Below are 23,751 nucleotides of genomic sequence, written 5' to 3' on the forward strand. Positions count from 1 at the left end.
CTTCCTGGAGACGGGGCTCCCGCTTCCGGACAACGGCGGGGCGGGGCCGACGAGGCCTTTAGAGCTGGGTGTCGGGGATCGGAGGAGGCGTGGCCTAACTCTGCTTCCTGAAGGTGATGTTTGTTTTTTTTTTCCCCCAAAAGGCTGGTGGACTTTGTTTTTGGCTTGAAGACGTTTCGCTTCTCATCCCAGAAGCTTCTTCAGTTCTGTTCTGACGTTCTGAACAAAGAAACAAAAGTAGATGGATAGACGGATGGATAGAGATAGAGACAGAGATAGGTAGGTAGGTAGGTAGATGTAGATAGGTAGATATTGCTGAATGATGGATGGACAGAGGGATGGATGATAGAGACAGAGAGAGAGAGAAAATATACAAACAGACAGATAGATAGCTAGATGATAGGCAGACAGTCAGACAGACAGGTAGATATGAATGGAAGAATGGATAGATGAGATAGATAAGAGATAGATAGATAGATAGATAGATAGATAGATAGATAGATAGATAGATAGATAGATAGATAGATAAGATAGACAGACAGACAGATGAGAGACAGAGATAGGTAGATATGGATGGATGCATGATAGATGAGATAGATGATAGACATAGATAGGTGGATAGATAGATATGGATGGATGAATGAATGGATAGATGAGATAGATAAGATAGATGATAAAGAGATAGGTTGATAGATAAGACAGACAGACAGATGATAGACAGACATAGGTAGATATGGATGGATAGATGAGATATTTATTTATTTAATTTTTATACCGCCCTTCTCCCGAAGGACTCAGGGTGGTGAACAGTTAAAATAACATACATATAAAATGTGAATATAAGATGATTAAGCTAATGATAGAGATAGATAGGTAAAATAGACAGAGTTAGATAGATGGATGGATAGATGAGATAGATAGATAGATAGATAGATAGATAGATAGATAGATAGATAGATAGATAAACTTTATTGTCCAGTTGCCTTTTGAAAAGAAAGCATGGTTGGGACAACCATGACCTGGATGACTGAGAATCCCCATAGATACCTAGCTCTCGGTGGTACAGGCAAGTCCTTGACTTACATTTCATTTAGTGGCTGTTCAAAGTTACAACGGCACTGAAAAAAGTGATTTATGACCGCTTTTCACACTTATGACCTCTGTCGCAGCCCCATGATCATGTGATCAAAATTCAGATGCTTGGCAACTGGTTCATATTTCTGACAGTGTCTCGGAATCAGGTGAACTCCTTTACTGACCTTCTGACAGGCAGTCAATGGGGAAGTCAGATTCACTTAACAACCATGTTACTAACTTACCCACTGCGGTGAATCACTTAACCAATGTGGCAAGAAAGGTTCTAATCATAAAATGGGGCAAAACTAACTTAACAAATGTTTCACTTAACAACAGAAATTTTGGCCTCCATTGTGGTCATAAGTCGAGGACTACCTGTATTTCATAAGGCAGTGTTTCTCAACCTCAGGAACTTTAAGCAGGGTGGACTTCAATGCCCAGAATTCCCCAGCCAGCCAGCAGAACAGAGTGGGCTAGGGAATTCTGGGCATTGAAGTCCACCTAGCTTAAAGTTCCTGAGGTTGAGAAACAGTGGCTTAAGGGGAAGGCTGGGTTGAAGGGACCCTGGGCATTGCTTTGGCTGCTTGGAAGGGGGTCTTTTCTTCCTAGGTGAAACCCTCTGTGAAAACTCACCGGTGCCTTTAAACTGGTCCCTTTTTCCTCAGCCCAGTTTAATCCAGAGTTATTAGGAAATGGTGGAGGCAAGGTTGAGTCAATGAACTCAGGGGCAGGGGGGCTCAGAAAAGTCTATGGGAAGGGAGGAAGATCAGAAAAATCAATAATTTGAAGACCTGACCAAATGGGGGAGTTCTACACTGATGTAGCTGCTCGATTGATGGCAGACTCCACTCCTCCCCCCACTTTTGCTCTCTGCTTTCTACCTGTTCACCTTTTTGGTTATCGCATTGATGTAGTTTACTCGTGTTCCTTTGTCATTGTTTATTTTATTGTTCTATTATTTTACTTCTGTTTATACTCCTTTCATTTTTCTTTTTTATTATTGTAAGCCACTTAAGAGTAGCCCCACGGGGAGATAGGTGGCAAATAATTTTTTTTTTTTTAATTTGATTTATATGCCGCCCTTCTCCGGAGACTCAGGGCGGCTTACAATGCGTTAAGCAATAGCCTTCATCCTTTTGTATATTTATACAAAGTCAGCTTATTGCCCCCACAAACTGGGTCCTCAATTTACCTACCTTAGAAAGGATGGAAGGCTGAGTCAACCTTGAGCCTTGGCGAGATTCGAACCCTGCAGTAATTGCAGGCAGCTGGTCTTAATAAGCTTAATAACAGGGTGCCTTAAACCCCTGTACTACCAAGGCAAATAATAACAACTGTTGACTCAAAGTTCTGCTTTTTTTTTTTTTTTCGCCATGCCTTCACATGGTTTTGATCTTTTGGTTGTGGCCTCCATCTTGACTTTCTTGACTCCTTCCCTGTAGACACCCTGATCATAATACGTCTTGGAGCATGTCAACTCATATGAAAAATTTGGAGAACTGTGCTAAATATAAATGGATGTTCAATTTTTTTCAAAAAAAAAAAAAAGATTGCAGATAACGTTGATGGGAAAATGGTCAGAAGTAAACAGGAAAATTTGTATACAATAGAGAAGACTTTCAGGAAAGTGGACGGTGGAGACTAAATATATTTTGCTATGACTTCTGCAAATCTGATTTTGTCAACAGCAGCCAGTAAAACAACAACACCCCTTTATTTCTGAAATAAAATGGAAATTGAAAACTTCCAATATTATTTAGTACTTCGTTAAGTTTGACTTGGCTCAAAAGTCAGCAATGCTGGTTTGATGCATACACACCTGTTTGGATAATTTTTACAGCAGACTGAATGAACACAGAAGCAAATATTTTAGATGACAGTTGTTTTTTCTAAATGATTATTTGTGTGTGGAATATTACTCTGTCTGAAAAGTCAGTGCACAGTATCAGAAATGAATTTATATATTGTTAACCATCTTCAACATGTACCTAAAATAGCCTTTTCCATAAATTTGTTCCATCATCTCTTTTTAGAGCATCCAAGTTTAGGATTAACACTCCATTTTGTGATACCGGTGCCAGAATTTATATAGGCCTTCTTACATTTTGATTCTCAAAATCTAATGCCCTAATTTTACAACATAATCTCATCACTGGAGTTCTGTTTGGGAATAATACTGAAGGAGGGACTACTATAAACTGGATATCAGGTTGAACAAGTAAATAATCCTTCATATGCTAATCTTTCAATCAGCAGAGCTGTCAGAACAATAGAATATGTATCTTGGTTATTACAATTCTGGCCCCTTGTATGGAGAGGATTTAACTAGTTCTGACCTGCACCATCTTAATCACATGCACTCCAGTAAAACACTGGCAGGTCACAAACGATTTCCAGTATTATTTAAGTTTGGGACAAAAAGAGAGAGAAGTGATTGACAGAGCACTTAACAAAAAGCAGAGCACCTTAGAGAATTTAAAATAGCATTGTGATGAATCATAATGAGCAAAAATGAAAATGTGATGAAGCAAGCACACAAACATAACACACACATATTAAAATGTGATTAACAATAGCAATTAAGAGAATTTTGAAAAGCATATGTACAAATTATCCTCTTAGCAAGAGGAACAGGCATCTATCAGGCATCATTGCTACTGCGGCTGTCTACTTTTGCTCAGGACATACAAGCCTTCCCCCCCCCCCATAATTTGAATTTTTTGTTTTCTTTAAACAAGCAGCAGCAAAAGTGCATAAAGTACATTGCAACATATAAAGCAGGTAGGCTCACACACTGTGCCAAGGCACAATGTGGCTTGTTTCCTCTTGGGTTAGTTTTGGGTTAAATGAATTTAGTCACCGTGGTTTATATCCATGGCTTGTGGGTTAGTGCAGTATGATCCAAGGCTTCTGCAACAATTAATAGCTTTGCACTCTGATCTACAACTTGCCAAACAAGCGCAATTTGTTTGGTAAATGTCTTAGCCCTATTTTGCTTTTTCCTACTTCTAAAAATCTCCCATTCTCTTCCCCACCCCTGCCCCATCAAATGTAGATTCAAATTAATGTTCTTAATATCTATGCACTCACAGTCCACTGCTGGGAGAACTGAATCTGCTAATTTTGCATTCTCCCCATGCGAACTATTCAACGTCAAGTTCTTCCTATCAGGTTTATTAAAATATTAAAGTTTAGCAGTCTTTCCAGGATTATGGAACAAGATAAAGGCTGTAGGAAGTGGTGTTCTATAAGTATATATAACAGGAGTGTCAAACTCAAGGCCTGTGGGCCGGATCCGCCCACGGGGTGCTTAAATCTGGCCCATGGACCACCCTGGAAACAGCAAAGGACCGTCCCGCGTTGCGTCTGATAGCAAAAACGGGCTCCCAAGCTCTGTTTCAGGCTGTGACAGCCTCCTGCAACCCTCTGCCAGCGAAAACAGAGCCTGAAGTGCTCGGGCCACCACAGGCGCCCTTGATAAGAGTGACGTTGAACTGGTCACGCCTACCTCGGCCCCCCTTGGTCAAACACAACCCTGATGCAGCCCTCAATGAAATGGAGTTTGATACCCCTGATATAGAACATTATAGAACAAGATACAGGTAGCCCTCAAGTTACAACCGCACTGAAAAAAGGGACTTGTGATTGTTTTTACACTTGTAGCATCCCCATGGTCACATGATCAAAATTCAGATGCTTGGCAAGTGGCTCACATTTTTGATGACTGCAGTGTCCTGGGGTTACGTAGTTACCTTTTGCAACCTTCTGATGAGCCAAAATCAATGGGGAAGCCAAATTCGCATAACAACTGTGTTACTAACTTAACAACTGCAGTGGTTCACTTAACAACTGTGGCAAGAAAGGTTGTAAAAGGGGGCAAAACTCACTTAACGGTCTCAGCAACGGAAATTTTGGGCTCAGTTGTGGGCATACTACTACTACTACTACTACTTGTAACACATTGTTTTTTTTAAAAAAACGTTGTAATCAAGAACATGCCTTGTGGAACCATTCATCCATGCATATATAACCATTCATAGTTTATATCCACAAATCTTCAATTAATGCAGATGCCAAGCATAGACTGTCTTACATTGGGTCAAACTATCCAGCTATGTAAATCACACCTATTTGCTCTTGACTGATATTATCTTCCCAAGGCTAAAGCAGAGATCTTTGTGCACCACTTATATATCTATTCCTTTTAAATAAAGGCAATACAGACTGAAACTAGGCTATTCTTCATGTAATGACCATCATATCTACCTGTGAAGATACAGCCACTGTTTCCATCTTAAATAACAAAAACTGTAGCCAGAATCTCTTGTATACCCTACTTCATGTGTGGCACAAAACATTAGATGTTTTTTAAAAAAGCTAAACAATTGTGTGCATAATGTCTGCCAACAGGTAGTACAATCCAGTAGTATTTCAGCAATACTACTGGTTCTAATAGTACATTCATTTATACCACTAAGAGTACATTCTAGTATCTTTATTACAGCTAGTAATATCTCATTGCTATTACCTCTACTTCACAACAAAGCTACTTGGGCACCCAGGCACTCTTAAATACAGCTGCTGAGAACAAATGTACTCAAAACCCTCGAGTTTGTTTACCTTGTTGAGCGTTCAAGTAACATGAACAAAAGGCAACCAACATCCATAGCACTATTTATAGATTTCTGCGTAAATACTGTGTACATGCGTGTGTAAACACAAGATAAAATTAGGCTGTAGGAAGTGGTGTTCTATAAACATGTAAGAACTTTAAAGGTAGCCTGCAAACTGCTTCAAAGTACTGACTCAAGCAAGCAAGCTGTACACAATGAGCAGCTTGATACCGTATAACTTTTAGCATCTTTGAATCATGTTTGGTTATTCCTGATAATCTAATCGATAGGAAATGAAGGTATTTTTTTTAAATAAAAAAAGAAAGTAATGTAAGGTACAAGAGCTAACTTATACTAAGCTTTTAACGTACAATCGCATTCAAATTCACCTGTCTCAACTAGAGAGGACCAATACTCAAATGTTTATTTCTAAATGATACATTTAGAAACCTTAAAAAGCCAATAAAAGGAATTGTTTCATAAGCAGGAAACTGTGTAATTTTTAAGATTTTAGCAGTGGTGACTGACATAAACTCTTCTTGGGCAAGGAATACTATCAACAATTCTCTATTTTTATACAGCACAGATGCAGCTTTTAAATGGACAACTAGAAATGGGGAATAAGTAAAAAAATAAATGTTAAGGTTTATTTGTGCCAAACTGCAAGATTGGACATTAGCTAACATATATATATCAAACCACTGATGATCTCTTTGTAAAAGGCACAGTAGATAAGCACCAGGTCCAAACTGTCTCAAAAATAGAAAGACACCAAAACTAGAACAAAGTAATGTTTAATTGCTTAATCCTTTCTCTTCCAGGAACCAGAAAAACAGAAACATGCCACTCTGAGTAACAACAACACAACAACAACAGAAGACTTAAGGCTGGTTGCAAAGACAGTGTTTCAGGAAGAAAATCTTAACTTGGAACGCCTGAAAAGTTACACAAAGCAACCACTTTACCAGCAACCCAAATGAAGTTTTTTCTTTATAACTATTATACACAGGAGCGATTTCACTACTAATTATAAAAATAGCTTTGTTGGGTGTTTTTTTGAAAAAAGGAGTAATTAGCCAAAAGGAAAAAAGTAGTTCTGTCCCATACTTAGTAATGGGACACATGCCCAAACCACGGTTAACCATAACCGTTCCTCTTTCAGAATTTTCTACTCTCAGTCCCACAGAATGATCCTTTTCCCCCCCACAAATAGAATGAATGAAGCATTCTGGAATATGGAGAACGAAGCATTTTCTAATATATGGAACTGTATTTAGCCCACCTCTTCCTGCCAAGGGGTGACCAATTAAAATGAAAAGAACTTGGTGCTTTAATATCAGAAGTTGCGCAGTGAAACAAATGATCCCGTCTAATGAAAGTTTCTTTTAATTAAGAATAATAAAAGGAAGCAAGCAAGCAGGCTGCAAAGCAAAATAAGCAGACTTTAGCATCCTTTTTTTATTCGCAGCTATGTCCTGGGAACATAAAAAAAGCCTTGTACTGAAAACTGTGGGGTGCCGACAGGCATTGTGGAAACATAATGAAGAGGTTAGTGTTTTGCAACATGCCACTCTTATTTCTGTCAACGTCTCCTTAACTGTTTGTGACTATCCTTGTTCTGGTAGCGCTTCTGTGAACTAACACTTCTACCCTGGTATCAACTTTGTGAATATGGCTACAGCAGGCCACCCCCCCCCACGACCATGGCGGATTTACACATTTTTTTTTAACGTGGGTGTAACCCAAATCAAGGGGAAGCATTTGACAAAGAGGAATTTCAGGCTATCAAGACTTGCTCCTGCAAAACAGGTGTAAGTGGGGGCTTGTGCACCCTTGGTACTTCTCTCTACAAGCTGTACGTAAAACACTTCTCTTCAAAATGTAGAAAAATAAATTAGTTTTGAAGTACCCAGTTACACACAACATTCATTCTTCTTGCTTCTTGGAATATTTCATACATCTAAAAACCACTGGACAGGAAAGGAGCACAATAGTTTTGTTTCATGAACAATGGCGGTTGGTTTTGTAACTTTCCACCCCCAGCATTTTTCTAGGTCAGGAAAAAGATCAATCCAATCTAGCATCACATTCTCTACAAGGGGTGGGGAGAAGGTATCGGCAGCCCTCTAATTATTGCTGAATTCCAATTCCCAGCAGAGATTAAACCAGCGCAGCCGTTATGGGGGATCATGGGAATTACATCAACAGCTGGAAACCACAGCTTTCTTATCCCTTACACCTTTTAGGCTGACGAAAATGCTTTACCGATGCAAGGTAATTGAATGAGCCTGTATGACTGCAGTTGGCACTAGCAGGTATTTGGGAAGAGGAAAAACAACCACCCAGGTTTCTTAAGGTGTGAATGGATTCCTCCTCTTCCAGATTAACGAAAAAAACTGGGAGTAGCCAAATGGGAATTAAAGGACGCAGAAAACACCATAATGGGAAGAAATAATCTAGGGCAGCGTTGTTCAAACTTGCCAACTTTATGATGCATGGACTTCAATTCTCAGAATTGCTAGGGAATTCTAAGAGTTGAAATGCATACATCTTAAAAGTTGCCAAGTTTTTTTTTTTTTAAAAAAAAACACCTGGTCTACAGTGACTTCCTTGGGTCAGAAAGACTATCGCTAAATGTATGCTGCAGCAGGGTATTCTTTGGCCAGAATTAGCAAGCAGGAAGAGACCAAGGAAAGATGTTTCGTGGAACTACAGGCAGGTATAGATTGGGTGGTTGTACAAATGATGTCACTTATATAATATTACACCAGACATCCTGATGTACTAATCATTTGCACAATCATTGTTTGTTATGGACATTACTGATGGGGATGGTGACTTCAGTGACACTCCCAGATTTCTAACATACACATCATGGTAACTATGGTTGTTGGCCAAGCTATTTGGTGAGAAAATCTGCTGTGATTTCTTGAGTCCATTATGAATCAGTGGATGTGAGCACAATACTATCCTGATTTGCTTCCAGTTCCAACTGAATAAGCCACAGAAGGCAGGAATGATCTCACTTGCCCCATCACCCACTGCATCCCAGGTTGTGTGGACAGCAGAACTGATGCCATTCTCTGTTCTAGAAAAATCCTTAATGACAGAATCTGTTAAGGGCCGATTTTCCTAAAGATGAGAGTCTCCACCTGACATACAATTCCTCTCAAAAGATTTGGTTAAGACACGTATCTTTGCCGTACATCTTTTCCACATTCACTCAAGGAGAGAAGGCTACAACATGAAAAGAATCAGGAAATAGATGAGAAAGGAAGTTCCTGTAGATTCTTTAGGATTTAATGACAAAAGAAAGGAATAAAAAGAACTGCGCAGTGGAGGTCACAGCAGCAATAAGGAAAGAGGCAGCTTTATCCCAAATCTTTCACCAGTTCATTATCATAATGGTACTGTATAGCTTTGTTGAAGCTTTGTCTCCACTAGCAAGGATATTTTTTTTTCCAGCAAACACCCCACTCCTTACCCACCGAGAGATGGGAATTTAGTTATTTTGGGGAAAGGGAAAGTTAAGTTTTCCAAAAACAGCCACATCAGATAATTTTACTTGCTCATGTTATATAAGCCGCCAAGCTTCGTGCTGTAGCTTCCCACCGTTGCAATTTTCTCTTGGTTTCTTCTGTGTGCAGACAGATGTGAGGTACCAACCAGAGTGAGGCTCTCTGCCCAATACCAGCTTTCTGTACTTCCCTAGCCATGTTCACTGAGCATCCATGTATTTAGCGACCTTCTCACGGCCGTGTTTTCGATGCGTGTACATGTTCACCAGCTGTTGTGTGGGGGCTGAATTACAAACTCGCGGCATGGCAGGCAAGCCGAGTTTGGGAGACAGAGATCGCAGCATTGAACATCATTCCATAATCCCTGCCCTAGTTTACATTTTATTGAGTTTTCAACAACCTCTCTGCAAAACACACTCATGTAGGCAATGCTTCCCACCATCCAGCCACACTGGATGAAGGGATGGGTCACCAGTTGTACACTGCTCACAGACAATGTGGAAAAGGAATCCCAGCTTCTGCTGGGAGGGCAAAAACTCAACAGGCCACATTACCATGCTGCTTAATAGTAGAACAGGGGAAGGAAGAAATTGTAGCAGCAGTCAAAAAACCCAGTCACTTCTGCCCTCGCTGGCATATCCCATCCTGTGCATAGTGTGAAACAGTGCAGTCCTTCCAAGTTCAAACGGAGCAAACTAGATTTCCCTTCAAACGAAACAAAACAAAAATGAAAACCAAAAAAAAAAAAAAAAAAATAAGGAAGGAGAGGCCATTCAACTTTAGCTGGTCCGGCAGTGGACCTGATTCTCAGAGCTGTCTTCGTCATCCGAGCCTCCAGACCCACCACCAGTCATTCCTGTGATCCGGTAGCCCATGTTCATCAACATCACCTCCAAGGGATCAGCATTCATCCGCCTCTGATTGGCTTGGGAAGCGCCTTCCATATCTTCTACCACTCGCCCGTTCAGTGCTTCGCTCTGTGAAACAAAACGGAAAGACCAAAGCCCCCAAGTTGACTATTGGATGGTTCTACTCAAAAGTAGCTTTCTACACACCGTTCAGATAGCACAACAGGAGAAGCCTTCAAGGCAAAAAGTGGATTGTTTGACTTGGCGGTGTAGCATTGCATGGTCATGGTTTAGAATTAAATTATAAGGAAATCCAGAAGCAACTAAAGGAAATATTTATTTACCCGACATATGGTTATATTCAGGAGTTTGTTGCCCTCAGAGGTGGTGATGGCCACTCCTTTGGCAGTTTAAAAAGAGCCTGGGTAAATCTATAGAGGGTCAGGGCTAGCCATGATCTAGCCATGGTTCTGACGCTTCCGAATACATTTAGTTGGCCGCCGTAGAAACTAGAATGCTGGTCTGAGTGAGTAAATCTATTTTTACATTCTTGTGATGTATGGATTTGCACATCTAGCTAAGGCTAATCGTGGTTAATGTCGAGCCCGAATTTGACATATGTGTAACCATTTTATTTAGCTCTCTATTATAATCATGTATTCCTTTTCTTTCTCTTTACTATGTAAGGGGGGTTTTCGGGCTCACCACATTCTTACGGTGGGGGGGAAGGAGCAAATAGATAGTGAGGATTGTTTTGGCTTCTTTCCTATGGGAACAGAGGCTGCTCCTGGTGAGAATGGAAGGTGGAGTTTGAAGACACTGGGAAATGTGGAATGAGTGTTTATTGGAGAACGTGACTTTTGAGGGATGTCTCTAACTTACAATATAATGTGGTGTAATTCCGGTTTGTGTCAGATCCGGAATTACAACAGACTTTGCCAATTTGATGCCTATCTAAATAAAAGAAATTTGTTTTGGAAGATGGAACTTTGCCTATTTCTTTTTTGAATGGGTTTCATCACTTGGAAACCCGACAGTTAATTTAACACAGCACACTAAATCCTTGCTTGTTTCAGTAGGGCATGTCAACCTAACAATACAGTTAGATAACGCTTCCCTCTGCCAGATGGGTAGGCAGGATTTATACACAGTTGGCCTGTTATCCTCGAGCATGGAAATATCATTTAGAAATCCCTCAGACAGTGGCTTTTAGTTCAAGATGCCGTAAAAGTTATTTCTGTGCCAATACATGCAAAGGGACTTGATGCTTTTTGAGCCTCATGAGGAAAACATCTCCCTGCCCCTGGGTCACTAAAGAGTCAACATTAAAGCATAATTGCCCTAACAAGAACAAAAATCAGTTTGCTTAAAGTAAAGAAAAGAAAAAAAGAAAGAAAAGCATATCAGGAACAAACCACCAAGCCCAGAAAAAATCCCAAATGCCAAACAGCAACACCGTTCTATGAAGCAGTCATTATAGGCAGTCCTTGATTAAAGACTGCTGATTTTATAACCGTTTGCAAGTTTTGATGGCCATGGAATGGGTGCGTTAAGGCCAATAAAGAACTTCCAGTCATTGTAAATGGCCACACTGCCCGCCCAATCATGTAACCACATCTGGCAGATCAGCTTTATGACCTGTTCTGGAATTCCACGATCATGTGAGCATGACTTTTGTTGGCTTTTGCCATTTTTTACTGGTTTTGGGGGTGAGGGGGATGGGAACCCATTCGTTTGTTTAACAGTCATGGTGTTCATTTAACAACCACCATGAAAAAAGCCAGAAATTTACTTCTGGTCATGTGGGTGCCTCAACTTATGATCATAACTATAATTTATGTTGATAACTTATGTAAGTCGTATAACTTATGGTCAACACCATATGGTCATAAGTCAATTCCCTGTAAAACCATTAATAAATATTTAAGATATTTCGGAAAGTTTTGTTCTATTTCCAGGGAGAAAAATGGAGCATTTCAGAGCCCTGCCAATATAGCCTTTTCCCTTATTGAGGAAGTTTCCTCAACTTGGTCAGAAGTCAAAGGTTTTCTCCATTGCAGAATAGCATTAATCCCGATCTAAAAGGACCACAGATTCCATCAAATTCTAGTAAATAATTATATATTTTGGTTATTAATTTTTCATCTGGGCCAAACATTATTTTATCTAATTGTTTTGGTAGAATTTCAATGCCATATTCATTTTTATCTTTTATATATCTTGATTTTAATTGTAGATAAGGCCACCAATCTATATTTATTCCTTGTTCTTCCAATTCTTGCATACTTTTTAGATTCCCCTGGTTGTTTAAAATTTCACTGTATTTTAGCATTTTACTTAAATTCAATGTATTAGGATAGATCATTGCTTCCATAGTTGAAACCCAATTTGGGATTTTTATGTAATATTTTTTTCTTAATTTCATGCCATGCGGACCACAGATTCCAACCCAGGTAGAACCCCCTGCCCCCGATCTTACTTCTGGCCTGGGATTCCAAAGCCGTACCACTGGATCGATGCCACTGGTGGCCAGGAAGCAGTAGCTCGGGTGGGGCTGAAGGCAGTTCACAATCGACTCGTCGCCCTGCAGCACTCGCACCAGATTAGTTGTTTCTTTCTCCCAGATAAAGAAGGAACCATCATCGGAGCCACTGATGATGTACTGCGCATTGCTAGGAGGCAACCAAAAAGAGCAGGTTTAGTGGTTGGTTACATTTATAGACTGCACAAAGCGTTTCCTTCTCCCTCGAACCATGATATTGAGTAGTACTAATCAGTGGGTGGAATTCAAATATTTTTACTACCGGTTCTGTGGGCCTGGCTTGCTGGGCGTGGTGTGGCTTGGCAGGGGAAGGATACTGCAAAATCTCCATTCCCTCCCCACTCCAGGGGAAGGATGCTGCAAAATCTCCATTCCCATCCCACTCCAGGGGAAGGATGCTGCAAAATCCCCATTTCTTCCCAATCAGCTGGGACTTGGGAGGCAGAGAATAGATGTGGGCGGGGTCAGTCAGAATTTTTACTACTGGTTCTCTGAATTTCCACTACCAGTTCTCCAGAACTGGTCAGAACCTGCTGAAACCCACCTCTGGGACACAGGGAAAACAATTTTTAACTAATTTAATTCTCGCCGAAATCAGGACTCAGGGTGAAGTTGCTCTTCCTGTCTGATATAGGATTGGGATAAATAAATACCTGGGCAATGCCAGGTTATCAATTATTAGTTAAGTTAGTTTTTTTTTTAATTAGTAGTAGTAATTTTAGGGTTTTAGATTTAGGATTACATAGGACTTAAGTTTTAAATTACGAGTTCCGGAACTTATGAGCATTTGCCGATGCTGTGGGAATATGTTTTTTAAAAAAGCCCCCAGAAGGAATTTGCGGAGACAGCAGCACCCCACAAAAAACACCCCTACCCTTGGCCTTGAGAGGCGGCTCCCTACCTGCCAAAGAAGTTCGCCTCTTTGATGTCTGTGGTGGTGTTGCAGTGGCCGCAGTATCTGAATTTGTAGTCGTAGCTGCGCTCCCTCAGCACCATTTCGTCCTCCGATATTGAATCCTTGCGGCCAGTTGCTCGCAGCCAGATTGGGCCACTCCCTTTCTTGTCTTCCCCTGGAGAAAATGAAATTGCTAAGTTATACTTCTTTTGGGAACTTTGGGGAGATACCAATGATGCGAGTCGCAGGAAAGCGAGATGGAAGGCAATTTTTTTTTTAATAAAAAATAAGTAACAGCTGGAGAGACCTGCAAATAGCAATAGCACTTAAACCAGTGGTGGGTTTCAATTTTTTTTACTACCAGTTCTGTGGGTGTGGCTTGGTGGGCGTGGCATGGCTTGGTGGGCGTGGCAGAGGAAGGATACTGCAAAATCCCCATTTCCTCCCAATCAGCTGGGACTCGGGAGGCAGAGAATAGATGTGGGCGGGGCCAGTCAGAATTTGTACTACCAGTTCTCCGAACTACTCAAAATTTCCGCTACTGCCTCTCTAAAACTGGTCAGAACCTGCTGAATCCCACCTCTGATTTAGACATATATATATACTTCACAGTGCTTTTACAGCCCTCTCTAAGTCAGGGGTGTCAAACACAAGGCCTGCGGGCCAGATGTGGTCGGATCTAGCCACAGGGCCCTCCTGGAAAATGTAAGGGGCTTGCCCGCGTCATTTCAGCCCGGTTTACCTAGTGCAAAGAGGAAACATGCCAGCAGTTTGGGGAGTGACATCAAGCTGGCCACGCCCACCCAGATGGCCACATCCAGTGAGTGGCGTTAAGCCTGGCCACACCCACCCAGTTGGCCATGCCCACCCACCAGCCCGAGGTCAACCACAGCCCTGATGCAGCCCTCAATGAAACTGAGTCTAACACCCCTCTCTAAGCAGTTTACAGAGTCAGGCTATTGCCCCCAACAGTCTGGGTCCTCATTTTACCAACCTCGGAAGGATGGACGGCTGAGTCAACCTTGAGCCTGGTGAGATTCGAACTGCCAAATTGCAGGCAGCCGACAGTCAGCAGAAGTAGCCTGCAGTACTGCACTCTTAACCATTGCGCCACTGCGGCTCATAGAAATAGAATGAAGGTGGTAAAAGAAAGCAAAGGCAGTACAGGTAGTCCTTGACTTACGAACACAACGGAGCCCAACATTTCTGTTAAGTGAGGCATTTGTGAAGTGCCCCATTTCATGACCTTTCTTGCCTCCATTGTTATGTGAATCATTGCAGTTAATAAAGTTAGTCACCCAGTTGTTAAGTGAATGTGGCTTCCCCGTTGACTTTGCTTGTCAGAAGGTCGCAAAAGGGGATCACATGAGTCTGGGACACGGTAATGGTCATAAATACGAAACAATTGCCAAACATCTGAATTTTGATCACATGACCACGGGGATGCTGCAAAGGTGGTAACGGTGAAAAATGGTCATAGGTCATTTGAATGGTCCCTAAATGAACTGCTGTAAGTCGAGTACTATCTGTACTGGTTCTGAGTAATCAGGGGTGGGTTCTAAATTTTTTTTACTGCCGGTTCTGTGGGTGTGGCTTATTTTGTGGGTGTGGCTTGATGGTCATGTGACAATTCTTTATGATTTAGCAGAGGTACTGGTCTACCAGGCTTTTAACTGCTTGTAGAGCTGTATCGGTCTACTCATTCGTTTTTGGAGGCACCGGTCTACCACCACACTGCCTTTTGACACTGATCAGCTGTAGGGCGGCCCTTTGAAGCCCCGCGGCAAGAGTTTAAACAGTTTTTTTCCTTCTAGCCAATCAGCTGGGACTCGGGAGGCAGCAATAGATTGGGGGTGGGACCAAATAAAAGGTAAGAATAAAGCGGGGGGGGGGCGGGAGGGGGGCGGGAAGGCCCAGCTCCCGAACAAAGAGAACCGGTTCGGTGACATCATATCTTCACCGCTACCGGCTCAGCCGAACAGGGCCGAACAGGGAGGAATCCACCACTGTGAGTAATGCTCCCAACCAATTCAAGACTCTGAGGCCTTGGCTTCCTCAAAAATCCTGTTTATCATATCATATCGGCACGGTCAAAGGTGAAACCAGCACTGAATAATCCCTGTGTTTTTGGTATAATACTAAAGAACAAATACTGTTCACCCCCCTTGTGTCACATTTCATGATAGCCAACCAAAGAGGTGATGAACTTCTCAGCGCTCCCTCCTGCTGTTGCTAGGGCACGTTGATTTGGCCTTGGTTCTCAGGAGCCTTATCGTTGTTATGTCTGGCACATTGGAGGAAAACATTCTACATTCTACATTCCATAAATCCCCTCCCCCCCACATAAGTATAGCAACTAAGAAACGAAGCAAGAAAAGACTCTAGCTTCAGCTAGAGTCGTTGTACCAATAATCATAGATGCAACCCCAAAGCAACTGGAGCACCACTTGAATACCATCAGCATTGACAAATTCCACCATCAGTCAATTGCGAAAGGTAGCTTTACTCAGCTTACATCCTGTGATGATACCTCTAACACCATGAAACACAACATCTGCCTATTCCAGATCCTTGGAAAAGACTCGACAGGTAGATAAAAGTGCCAAATCCGGTATGAACACCTGGCTGGTTGTGTGATGATCCATAATAATTCGATTTCACAGGGACAATTTTCTATACAATCCTCTCTTTCCCAACTAATTTTGCAGATATGGAACAAAAATTGTAATATAGCCACTTCACTAAAGCCATACAGTGAATTCAAGGCTGAAAAGGAGTGTGAATGTAGGACTTTCTGATCCAAGCTATCACTATTCTCATCAGTTTCTTTTCCAAAGCTACAGATTAGTCTAGGCACATGGGCATTAAATGATCAAACTGTTTTTCTTCTGATTTTTTCACCCTTCAGATTTAAATAGCTGATCCCCACCCACTAAGGCTGTCCTCTAGATCAGTGTTTCTTAGTTGCAGCATTTTTTTAAAAAGATGTGTGGACTTATCCCTTTCACAGGGGTTATTTTGCCCCTCCTAAAATGTTAAAAGCTAATGCCACACAGTACACACATCATTGGCGTCTCTTAAAAATCTGTCCCTTTAAGAACAAAGAATGCCCAAGAGCGAGAAAATACTGGACAAAAATACACACATGGTTGGAAAAAATGATAAAACTACATATAGATTTGAAACCAGAGATATTTTTGCTGGCTATTCCACCAGAAAAATATGACAAAAAGACTGCATATTTGATTTTGTATATATTAATGGCAGCCAGAATTGTATTTGCGCAACAATGGAAAAGTGATGAGATCCCATCTGAGGAGAATGTAATTAAAAAAATATTAACGTGTGCAGAAATGGATAGATTAACACTTGCTATTAAGGATAAAGAAGAAACTGAATATTTTTTGATATGGAACACATTTTATCAATGGTTAGATAATAGAAACAGAAGTTAGAAAGGAAGAGATATAAAGGGAGAAAATGGTATAGAGGAGAGTTGTTAAAGAAGACAATGTTAAATGTTAAGCATTAAGGTTATTATATCATAATGTTAGTATATTGTTAATATGATGGCGATGATTAAATATAATGAAGATGTATAAATATTACTATCAAAATATAATTGTACCTGGAATACACACTGTTTGGTGAACATTGAATGTTATATAAATAAAACAAATAAAACATGAAAAAAAGAAAAGAACAAAGAATGTTTTTCACACTTAGGGCAGGAGTGCAAGGTGTTGTCTTTTTAAGTCCTCACCGTTATCACTTTTGGAGAAAAGGGCAGCATTGATGTCCCGGTCCAGGGCATCGCAAGCGCTGCTGTGGGCTTGCTCGGGAAACTTTCCTTTGAAATCATCCAGACACTCCAGGGCTTCTGCTACATACTTCAGCTCGAAGAGGCAACGGGCCAGGCGGAAGTGAGCCTTCAAGTGGCAAGGATTCAGGGAGATGGCCCTTAGGCAGTCTCGGAGCGCATCGTAGTGATCTCCATCCCTGCAAAAAAATCAAGTTGATCCTTTTATTCTCTCACCACCACCACCACCACCCAAATACATATTTGGAAACGGTTGTAGGAAGGTGCCTCTGATCTATCCAGCTCAGCCTCTATCTGATTAACAGAGGAAGGAAAGGAAAGGAGTCCCTGCAGAAATTTACTCCACGAGTGAATTCTTCAAAATGAAAAAGGTCTTCTGCAGTCACAACATAAGCCTAAGAATCAGGCTTGTCAGATGTTACATTGTAAGAAGTTAGCACTCACCCCTCTCCTAGGAAAATGAGATAGAAAACTCCTGTGAGTCCCTTGGACTGCAAAGCGATCAAACTGATCAGTCCCAGAGGAGATCAACCCTGACTGCTCTTTAGAAGGCCAGATCCTGAAGATGAAACTCAAATACTTTGGCCACCTAATGAGAAGGAAGGACTCACTGGAGAAGAGCCTAATGCTGGGAACGATTGAGGGCAAAAGAAGAAGAGGATGACAGAGAACGAGGGGGCTGGATGGAGTCACTGAAGCAGCAGGTGTGAGTTTAAATGGACTCCAGGGGATGGTAGAGGACAGGAAGGCCTGGAGGAAAGTTGTCCATGGAGCCGCGATGGGTTGGACACGACTTCGCAACTAACAACAACAAAAAGGGCAGAATATTTCCCCTAAAAGGGAGGCAGAAACTCAGCCCCCACCCCACCTTTCTCAATGGGCCATTAAGGCTTGGGCCAGTCATAACAAAGATCTACCTCCTTCAGGCAGAGCCATTTAATTGTCCTTCATTGCATCACCCAGCAAGATTCAACCAAACTTAACACATAGACACCTAAAAAGCTAGCTATGACCTCTGACAGCAACCAATCTTCAAAGCCAGAGAGGGTATAAAACCCAGGGACTCAGAGCATCTCTTCCCTTTTTTGCCCAGGATCTCAAGCCATATGACCCTGTTCATCAATAAACTTTCTTTCCAAGCAACTTCCATGAATCCAGTGTCTTTTCTCCCACCTGGAACTGAACCCAGATGGACATTTCTTCCAACAACACCTTTTCTATCCTGCTCTACGAAGCGGAGAGTTGGTCTGTGACAGAAAGCCACTTGAAGAGACTAGAAGCATTTGAAATGTGGATTTACAGGCAGCTGTTACATATAAGGGGGGTTGACAAAATCAGAAATGAGAAGGTGATGAGCCACTTGGGAAAGCAAAGCAAAGGGAAATATCAAAAACCATAAAAAAGAGAAAGTTAGAATATTTTGGACATGTGATGCGACATCCGGAAAAATACAGCATTATTTGACGGATATGGCACAGGAAGAAGAGTCACTGCTGACTCTAGGGGCAATGCTTATCTCTGTTTCAAGGCCATTGAGCCAGCACTGTCCGAAGACATTTCTGCACTCATGTGGCCAGCATGACGTCAGGGAGCGCTGTTTCCTCCCCACTGAAGTGGTACCTATTTATCTACTTGCATTTACATCTTGTAGGAATGCAGAAAGTAATCTTTCCAATACACAATGAATCTCTGTCAAGCTCCTCTGACTGGAGAACAATCCAGAAAAGATTCCACAGACCTCTAAAATTGTACTGAGAGCCTCTTATGGAAAACACACGGGATCTAGAATCTGGATGGAATAATTTTTGAAATTCAATGCAAGTCGACTAGAAAAGTTGGTTGTGGCCAGGCCTCCCAGGAAGGGAGGTGTCACTTACCACTTGCGCTTCATGTAAGCAGCTGCTCGGTTCCCATAGAGCATGGCGTTGTTGGGGGCTTTCTGGACAGCTCTGCTGTAGAGCTGGATGGCTTGAGTCCACTGCTGGCAAGCAAAAGCCTCATTGGCCTGCAGCTTAATCTTCTCGAGATAGGGAGGTAGCTCTACCTGTGGGCTGCAAAAACCAAGACTTGGTTGAGAACATCAATCCAAACCATGTTGGGTTTAGCCATGGCTCATTCCATCAACCGTATCTGACTGGATTGATATAACTCACTAAGCCAGATCAACCAATCAGCTTGCATACTTAAGTCCTAACAGAGCTTGGGTAGAAAATAATGCTGTGGTGTGTTTAGGGGACATTTTTCTAGAGGCAGGGGTAGGCTGCTGGGGGTTGGCAGGGATTCGGGAGAACCTTTACCTAAGATTCTGTGCAGTCCAGAGAATCGCAATTACTGCGAGTTCAATTCTCACCAGGCTCAAGGTTGACTCAGCCTTCCATCCTTTCTAAGGTGGGTAAAATGAGGACCCGGTTTGTGGGGGCAATAAGCTGACTTTGTATCAAATATACAAAAGTATGAAGGCTATTGCTTAATGTATTGTAAGCCGCCCTGAGTCTCCGGAGAAGGGTGGCATATAAAAATAAAAATAAATAAATAAAAAATAAAAACTCCAAATCCCACTCCTGGTTGGCCCCACCCACCCCACCCCTCCCAGAAGTCCCCACGCAGCCCGTTTTGGATGCAGGTAATTGCAGGGTACGAACGGAGGCTCGGGAAGGGTGAAAAATAGGCCTACTGGAAGCTCGGGAAGGCCTCCAGAGGGCCTCTGGAGCCTGGGGAGGCCATTTTTGCCCTCTCTCTTGAGGAAAGCCTCCAGAGCCCGGGGAGGGCAAAAACGCCCCCACCACCCTGGCATGGTGCAGGAGGCTGACTAGGCCACGCCCACCATGGCCATGCCCACCCAGCAACCAGGCAGAGAACCCCTTGCTAAAATTTTTGAAGCTCAGCCCTGTCTAGAGGGCCTTTAAAAAAAAAAAAAAAGACAAGTATTTTCATCCCAGACCGTGGCTTTCTAATGTGGGGAGTATGCATGTGCATGAAGAAAACTCAGCTTTTACAGTCCTCCCCTATTCTAAAATAATAGGGTTATGCAACTGCTTCTTGCTGGATGAAACAATTCTTCCTCGTTCTGGCAACCAGCACAATTCCTAGCCACGAATGTTTCATCTAGGCAAGGAGGAGGGGTTACAGTAACAGAGTTGGAAGGGACCTTGGAGGTCATCCAGTCCAACCCCCTGCTCACGCAGGAGACCTGTACTAGGGATTCGAACCGCCGACCTCTCTGATCAACAAGCTCAGTGTCTTAGCCACTGAGCCACCTCATCAGGCTAGATCCCGCACTAGATACTGTGGGCAGAAAAAGGAGGAGACCTTACCTGACATGGGCTCGCCCCTCAGACAGCCGGAAACCATTGCTGTGGAGATGGATGCCATTTGACACGCCATTGGCCGATGTTTTCCCGTTCTGCACCTCTGAGGGTCATAAAATGAAGTGAGCTTCAATTTTTGTAGTTATGGCTTTAAATGTTGGTTTTATTGGAATGGTTTATTTCAGATATTTTTTATTGTATTCTCGTAAACCATTCTGGGCACTTCGGGGAAGCAAAGCAATATAGAAATAAAATGATACCGTGGAATCATAAGGAGTGGAATAAGTCTGAAGCAAGGGTAAAAGTGTAAGTGGCAGATAGGCATTCTTCTATACCGTGCAGTTTTTCAATTTTGGGGGAATGAGCAACCTGGGAGAAGACCCAGCACTACAAGCAAAAAAAAAATAAATGCTTAATCAGCCTGACATCTAATACTTTAGGAGATTGTAGGTTGGGTAAGACTGGGTTAGGCAATGGCTAAATTGACCAGCGAAGATAAATCTGTGTTATTGGAATCCAGCAACCTACCAATTTCACTTTGAATGCAATAACAGATTAACAGAGTTGGAAGGGACCTTGTATGTCATCCAGTCCAACCCTCCGCCCAAGCAGGAGACCCTACACCATTTCTGACAGATGGCAGTCCAGTCTCTTCTTGAAAGCTTCCAGTGGTGAAGCTCCCACAACTTCCGAAGGCAACTTCTGTTCCATAGGTTGATTGTTCTCTCACTGTCAGAAAATTTCTCCTTATTTCTAGGATGAATCTCTCCTTGATCTGTTTCCATCCATTATTCCTTGTCTGGCCTTCAGGTGCTTTGGAAAATAGCTTGACCCCCTCCTCTCTGTGACAGCCCCTCAAATATTGGAGCACTGCTATCATGTCTCCCCTGGAAAAGTACAGCATTCTTACCCCCTGGAGTATGGCATTTTTTTGGCAGGAGAAAAGTGTATGGCCGCTGCTTATACGTCAGGTCGAATAAGTAAACCTAAAAATCAAAGAAATGCAATGAATCTACAAATGACATAGGAACAGTAAGTTTTCAGCCAGAATTGCTCACAAGAAAACCCTAACTTGGTGCTGATTAACGCATGTAAGTTTAGCGCAGGGATCTGCAACCTTAAACACTCAAAGAGCCCTTTGGACCCGTTTCCCCCAGAAAAGAAAACACCGGGAGCCACAAAAACCCTTCCCGTGGCTGACTATTTCTTGAACAGTCACAAAACTAGCATATGTAGTTGAATTAAATTTTGTTTGCTTCTGAAACTTTTCTTTTCTTGGATTTATCCATAGTTGGCCTACCGGGGGGTTGAAAAGCTCAATAAATCGGTGCTGGCAGGTGTCACAAATTGGCGGTTGTGACGCATATTTTGAGTGACAGGGAGCTGCAGCAGAGGGGTGAAAGAGCAGGGGTGAAATCCAATTTACTTACTGGTTCTGTGGGCGTGGCTTGGTAGGCGTGGCAAGGGAAGGATATTGCAAAATCTCCATTCCCACTCCACTCCAGGGGAAGGATACTGCAAAATCTCCATTCCCACCCCACTCTGGGGCCAGCTAGAGATGGTATTTGCCAGTTCTCCGAACTACTCAAAATTTTCGCTACCGGTTCTCCAGAACCTGTCAGAAGCTGCTGGATTTCACCCCTGTGAAAGAGCCACATGCGGCTCCAGAGCCGCAGGTTGCTGACCCCTGGTCTAGCGGAAGCTATTCGTATTTTTGTAGGGCAAAGGAAAATGTGCATTTAGAAAAAGTCTCTCGTAAAACAGGATTCAAAACTGCATGAATACAGCAGAAGATTTAGCTTCACCTAAACCATGAGAAAAATCAATTTCAGTTCTTAGAAATCTAAAGAATGAGTCATCTTTTGGCTGAGGAAGCTGTTCTGCTAATCAGGGCAGACCAGACTCCCAATTTTTGGTATTAACAGCTTCCCACACCTCTCTGAAACTATATTCATGAGCAGCAGAATGGTTACCTAAAGCCAGTGGAGGAAGCTGGATTTGCTTAACGACTGCATGATTCATCTAACAACTGTAGTCATTCGCTTAACAACTGTGGCAAAAAAAGTCTTAAAATCGGGTGCTATTCACTGAACTGCTTGCTTAGCAACAGAAATGCTGGTCCCAATCGTGGTCATAAGTCAAGGACTACCTGTATGGAGTCGAGGCAAAAGATTTGCAGCCAAATCCTGATCTGGGGAACCTGATAGACTGTGGCAGAATTTCATAATCATTTATTTTCTGGCTAACTCTTTGTAGACATTAATAAGAACAATTTATTTGAGAAAGCAGCAATTACTGGGTGCAATATATGAAATTCAGTACAATGGGGATGGGTGTGGGATGGCTAGAACAGCTTTGAAGCGCTGGGGAATTTATAAATGGATTGAAGGCCATCTGAGGTGGACCATTTAAATATCCTGATAATATTTCACAATGACTGAATCAGCCTGAGTGCTGAAATCAGCTCAGTGAGATGCTGAAAGCAGCCAAAGATTAACAGAATAACAGAGTTGGAAGGGACCTTGGAGATCTTCTAGTCCAACCCTATGCTCAATCAGGAAACCCTATACCAGTGATGGCTAACCTTTTGCCATCGCATGCCAGGAAGGGGGGGGGAGGCGGGGGAGGTTCATGCGCGTATGTGCCCACAACCATAATTCTATGCGCCCCGCCCTGCGTATGCGTGCACAACCCCCCCCCCCGGCACATGATGGCCAGGTAGGCCTGTTTTTCTTTCTCACCTGGCTCCAGATCCTCTCTATGCATCTGGGGAGGGTGAAAACAGCCTTCCCCACTCCCTCAGAGGCCCTCCGGAGGCCTGAAATGGCCCATTTCCCAATTCCCGGTGGGACTTTTTTGCTGTCCTCAGCTGCCAGAGCCTCTCTAGGAGTCTCTGGAGGCTGGGGAAAGCAAAAAAGTCACTTCCTGTTCCATCAGGAGTTGGGAAATGGGCTGTTTCAGGCCTCCGGAGAGTGGGGAAGGCTGTTTTCACCCTCCCCAGATGCATAGAGAGGATCTGGAGCCAGGTGAGAAAGAAAAATGGGCCTTCCCCACCCTACCCCAGGCCCTCCGGAGGCAGGAAACAGCCTGTTTCCTACTTCTGGTGGGCCCAGAAGGCCCAAAAATCAGC

The 23,751-nt window shown here is 42.6% G+C and overlaps 1 protein-coding gene and 1 long non-coding RNA gene across 2 annotated transcripts in view; one reads left to right on the top strand and one right to left on the bottom strand.

The window, feature by feature from the left end:
- Positions 1 to 8: 8 nt before the first annotated feature.
- On the top strand, positions 9 to 7,613 carry LOC117663425 (uncharacterized). The gene is made up of 2 exons (XR_004590691.3): positions 9 to 113; positions 6,512 to 7,613. It is a non-coding gene; the product is annotated as an uncharacterized LOC117663425 (long non-coding RNA).
- A 1,963-nt stretch (positions 7,614 to 9,576) lies between these two features.
- The window catches only part of WDTC1 (WD and tetratricopeptide repeats 1), a 29,697-nt gene continuing 15,522 nt past the window's right edge, over positions 9,577 to 23,751 (bottom strand). The window contains exons 10-16 of the mRNA XM_034413588.3: positions 21,532 to 21,607; positions 20,628 to 20,724; positions 19,191 to 19,364; positions 17,257 to 17,492; positions 13,500 to 13,668; positions 12,536 to 12,728; positions 9,577 to 10,185 (exon numbers count right to left, since the gene is read on the bottom strand). Coding sequence (XP_034269479.1) covers positions 9,988 to 10,185; positions 12,536 to 12,728; positions 13,500 to 13,668; positions 17,257 to 17,492; positions 19,191 to 19,364; positions 20,628 to 20,724; positions 21,532 to 21,607 — 1,143 coding nt within the window. The 3' untranslated portion in view covers positions 9,577 to 9,987. The remainder of the gene's footprint in view (positions 10,186 to 12,535; positions 12,729 to 13,499; positions 13,669 to 17,256; positions 17,493 to 19,190; positions 19,365 to 20,627; positions 20,725 to 21,531; positions 21,608 to 23,751) is intronic.

This window comes from Pantherophis guttatus, chromosome 10, assembly GCF_059756535.1.
Source record: "Pantherophis guttatus breed Tessera chromosome 10, ASM5975653v1, whole genome shotgun sequence".
NCBI classification, from domain to species: domain Eukaryota; kingdom Metazoa; phylum Chordata; class Lepidosauria; order Squamata; family Colubridae; genus Pantherophis; species Pantherophis guttatus.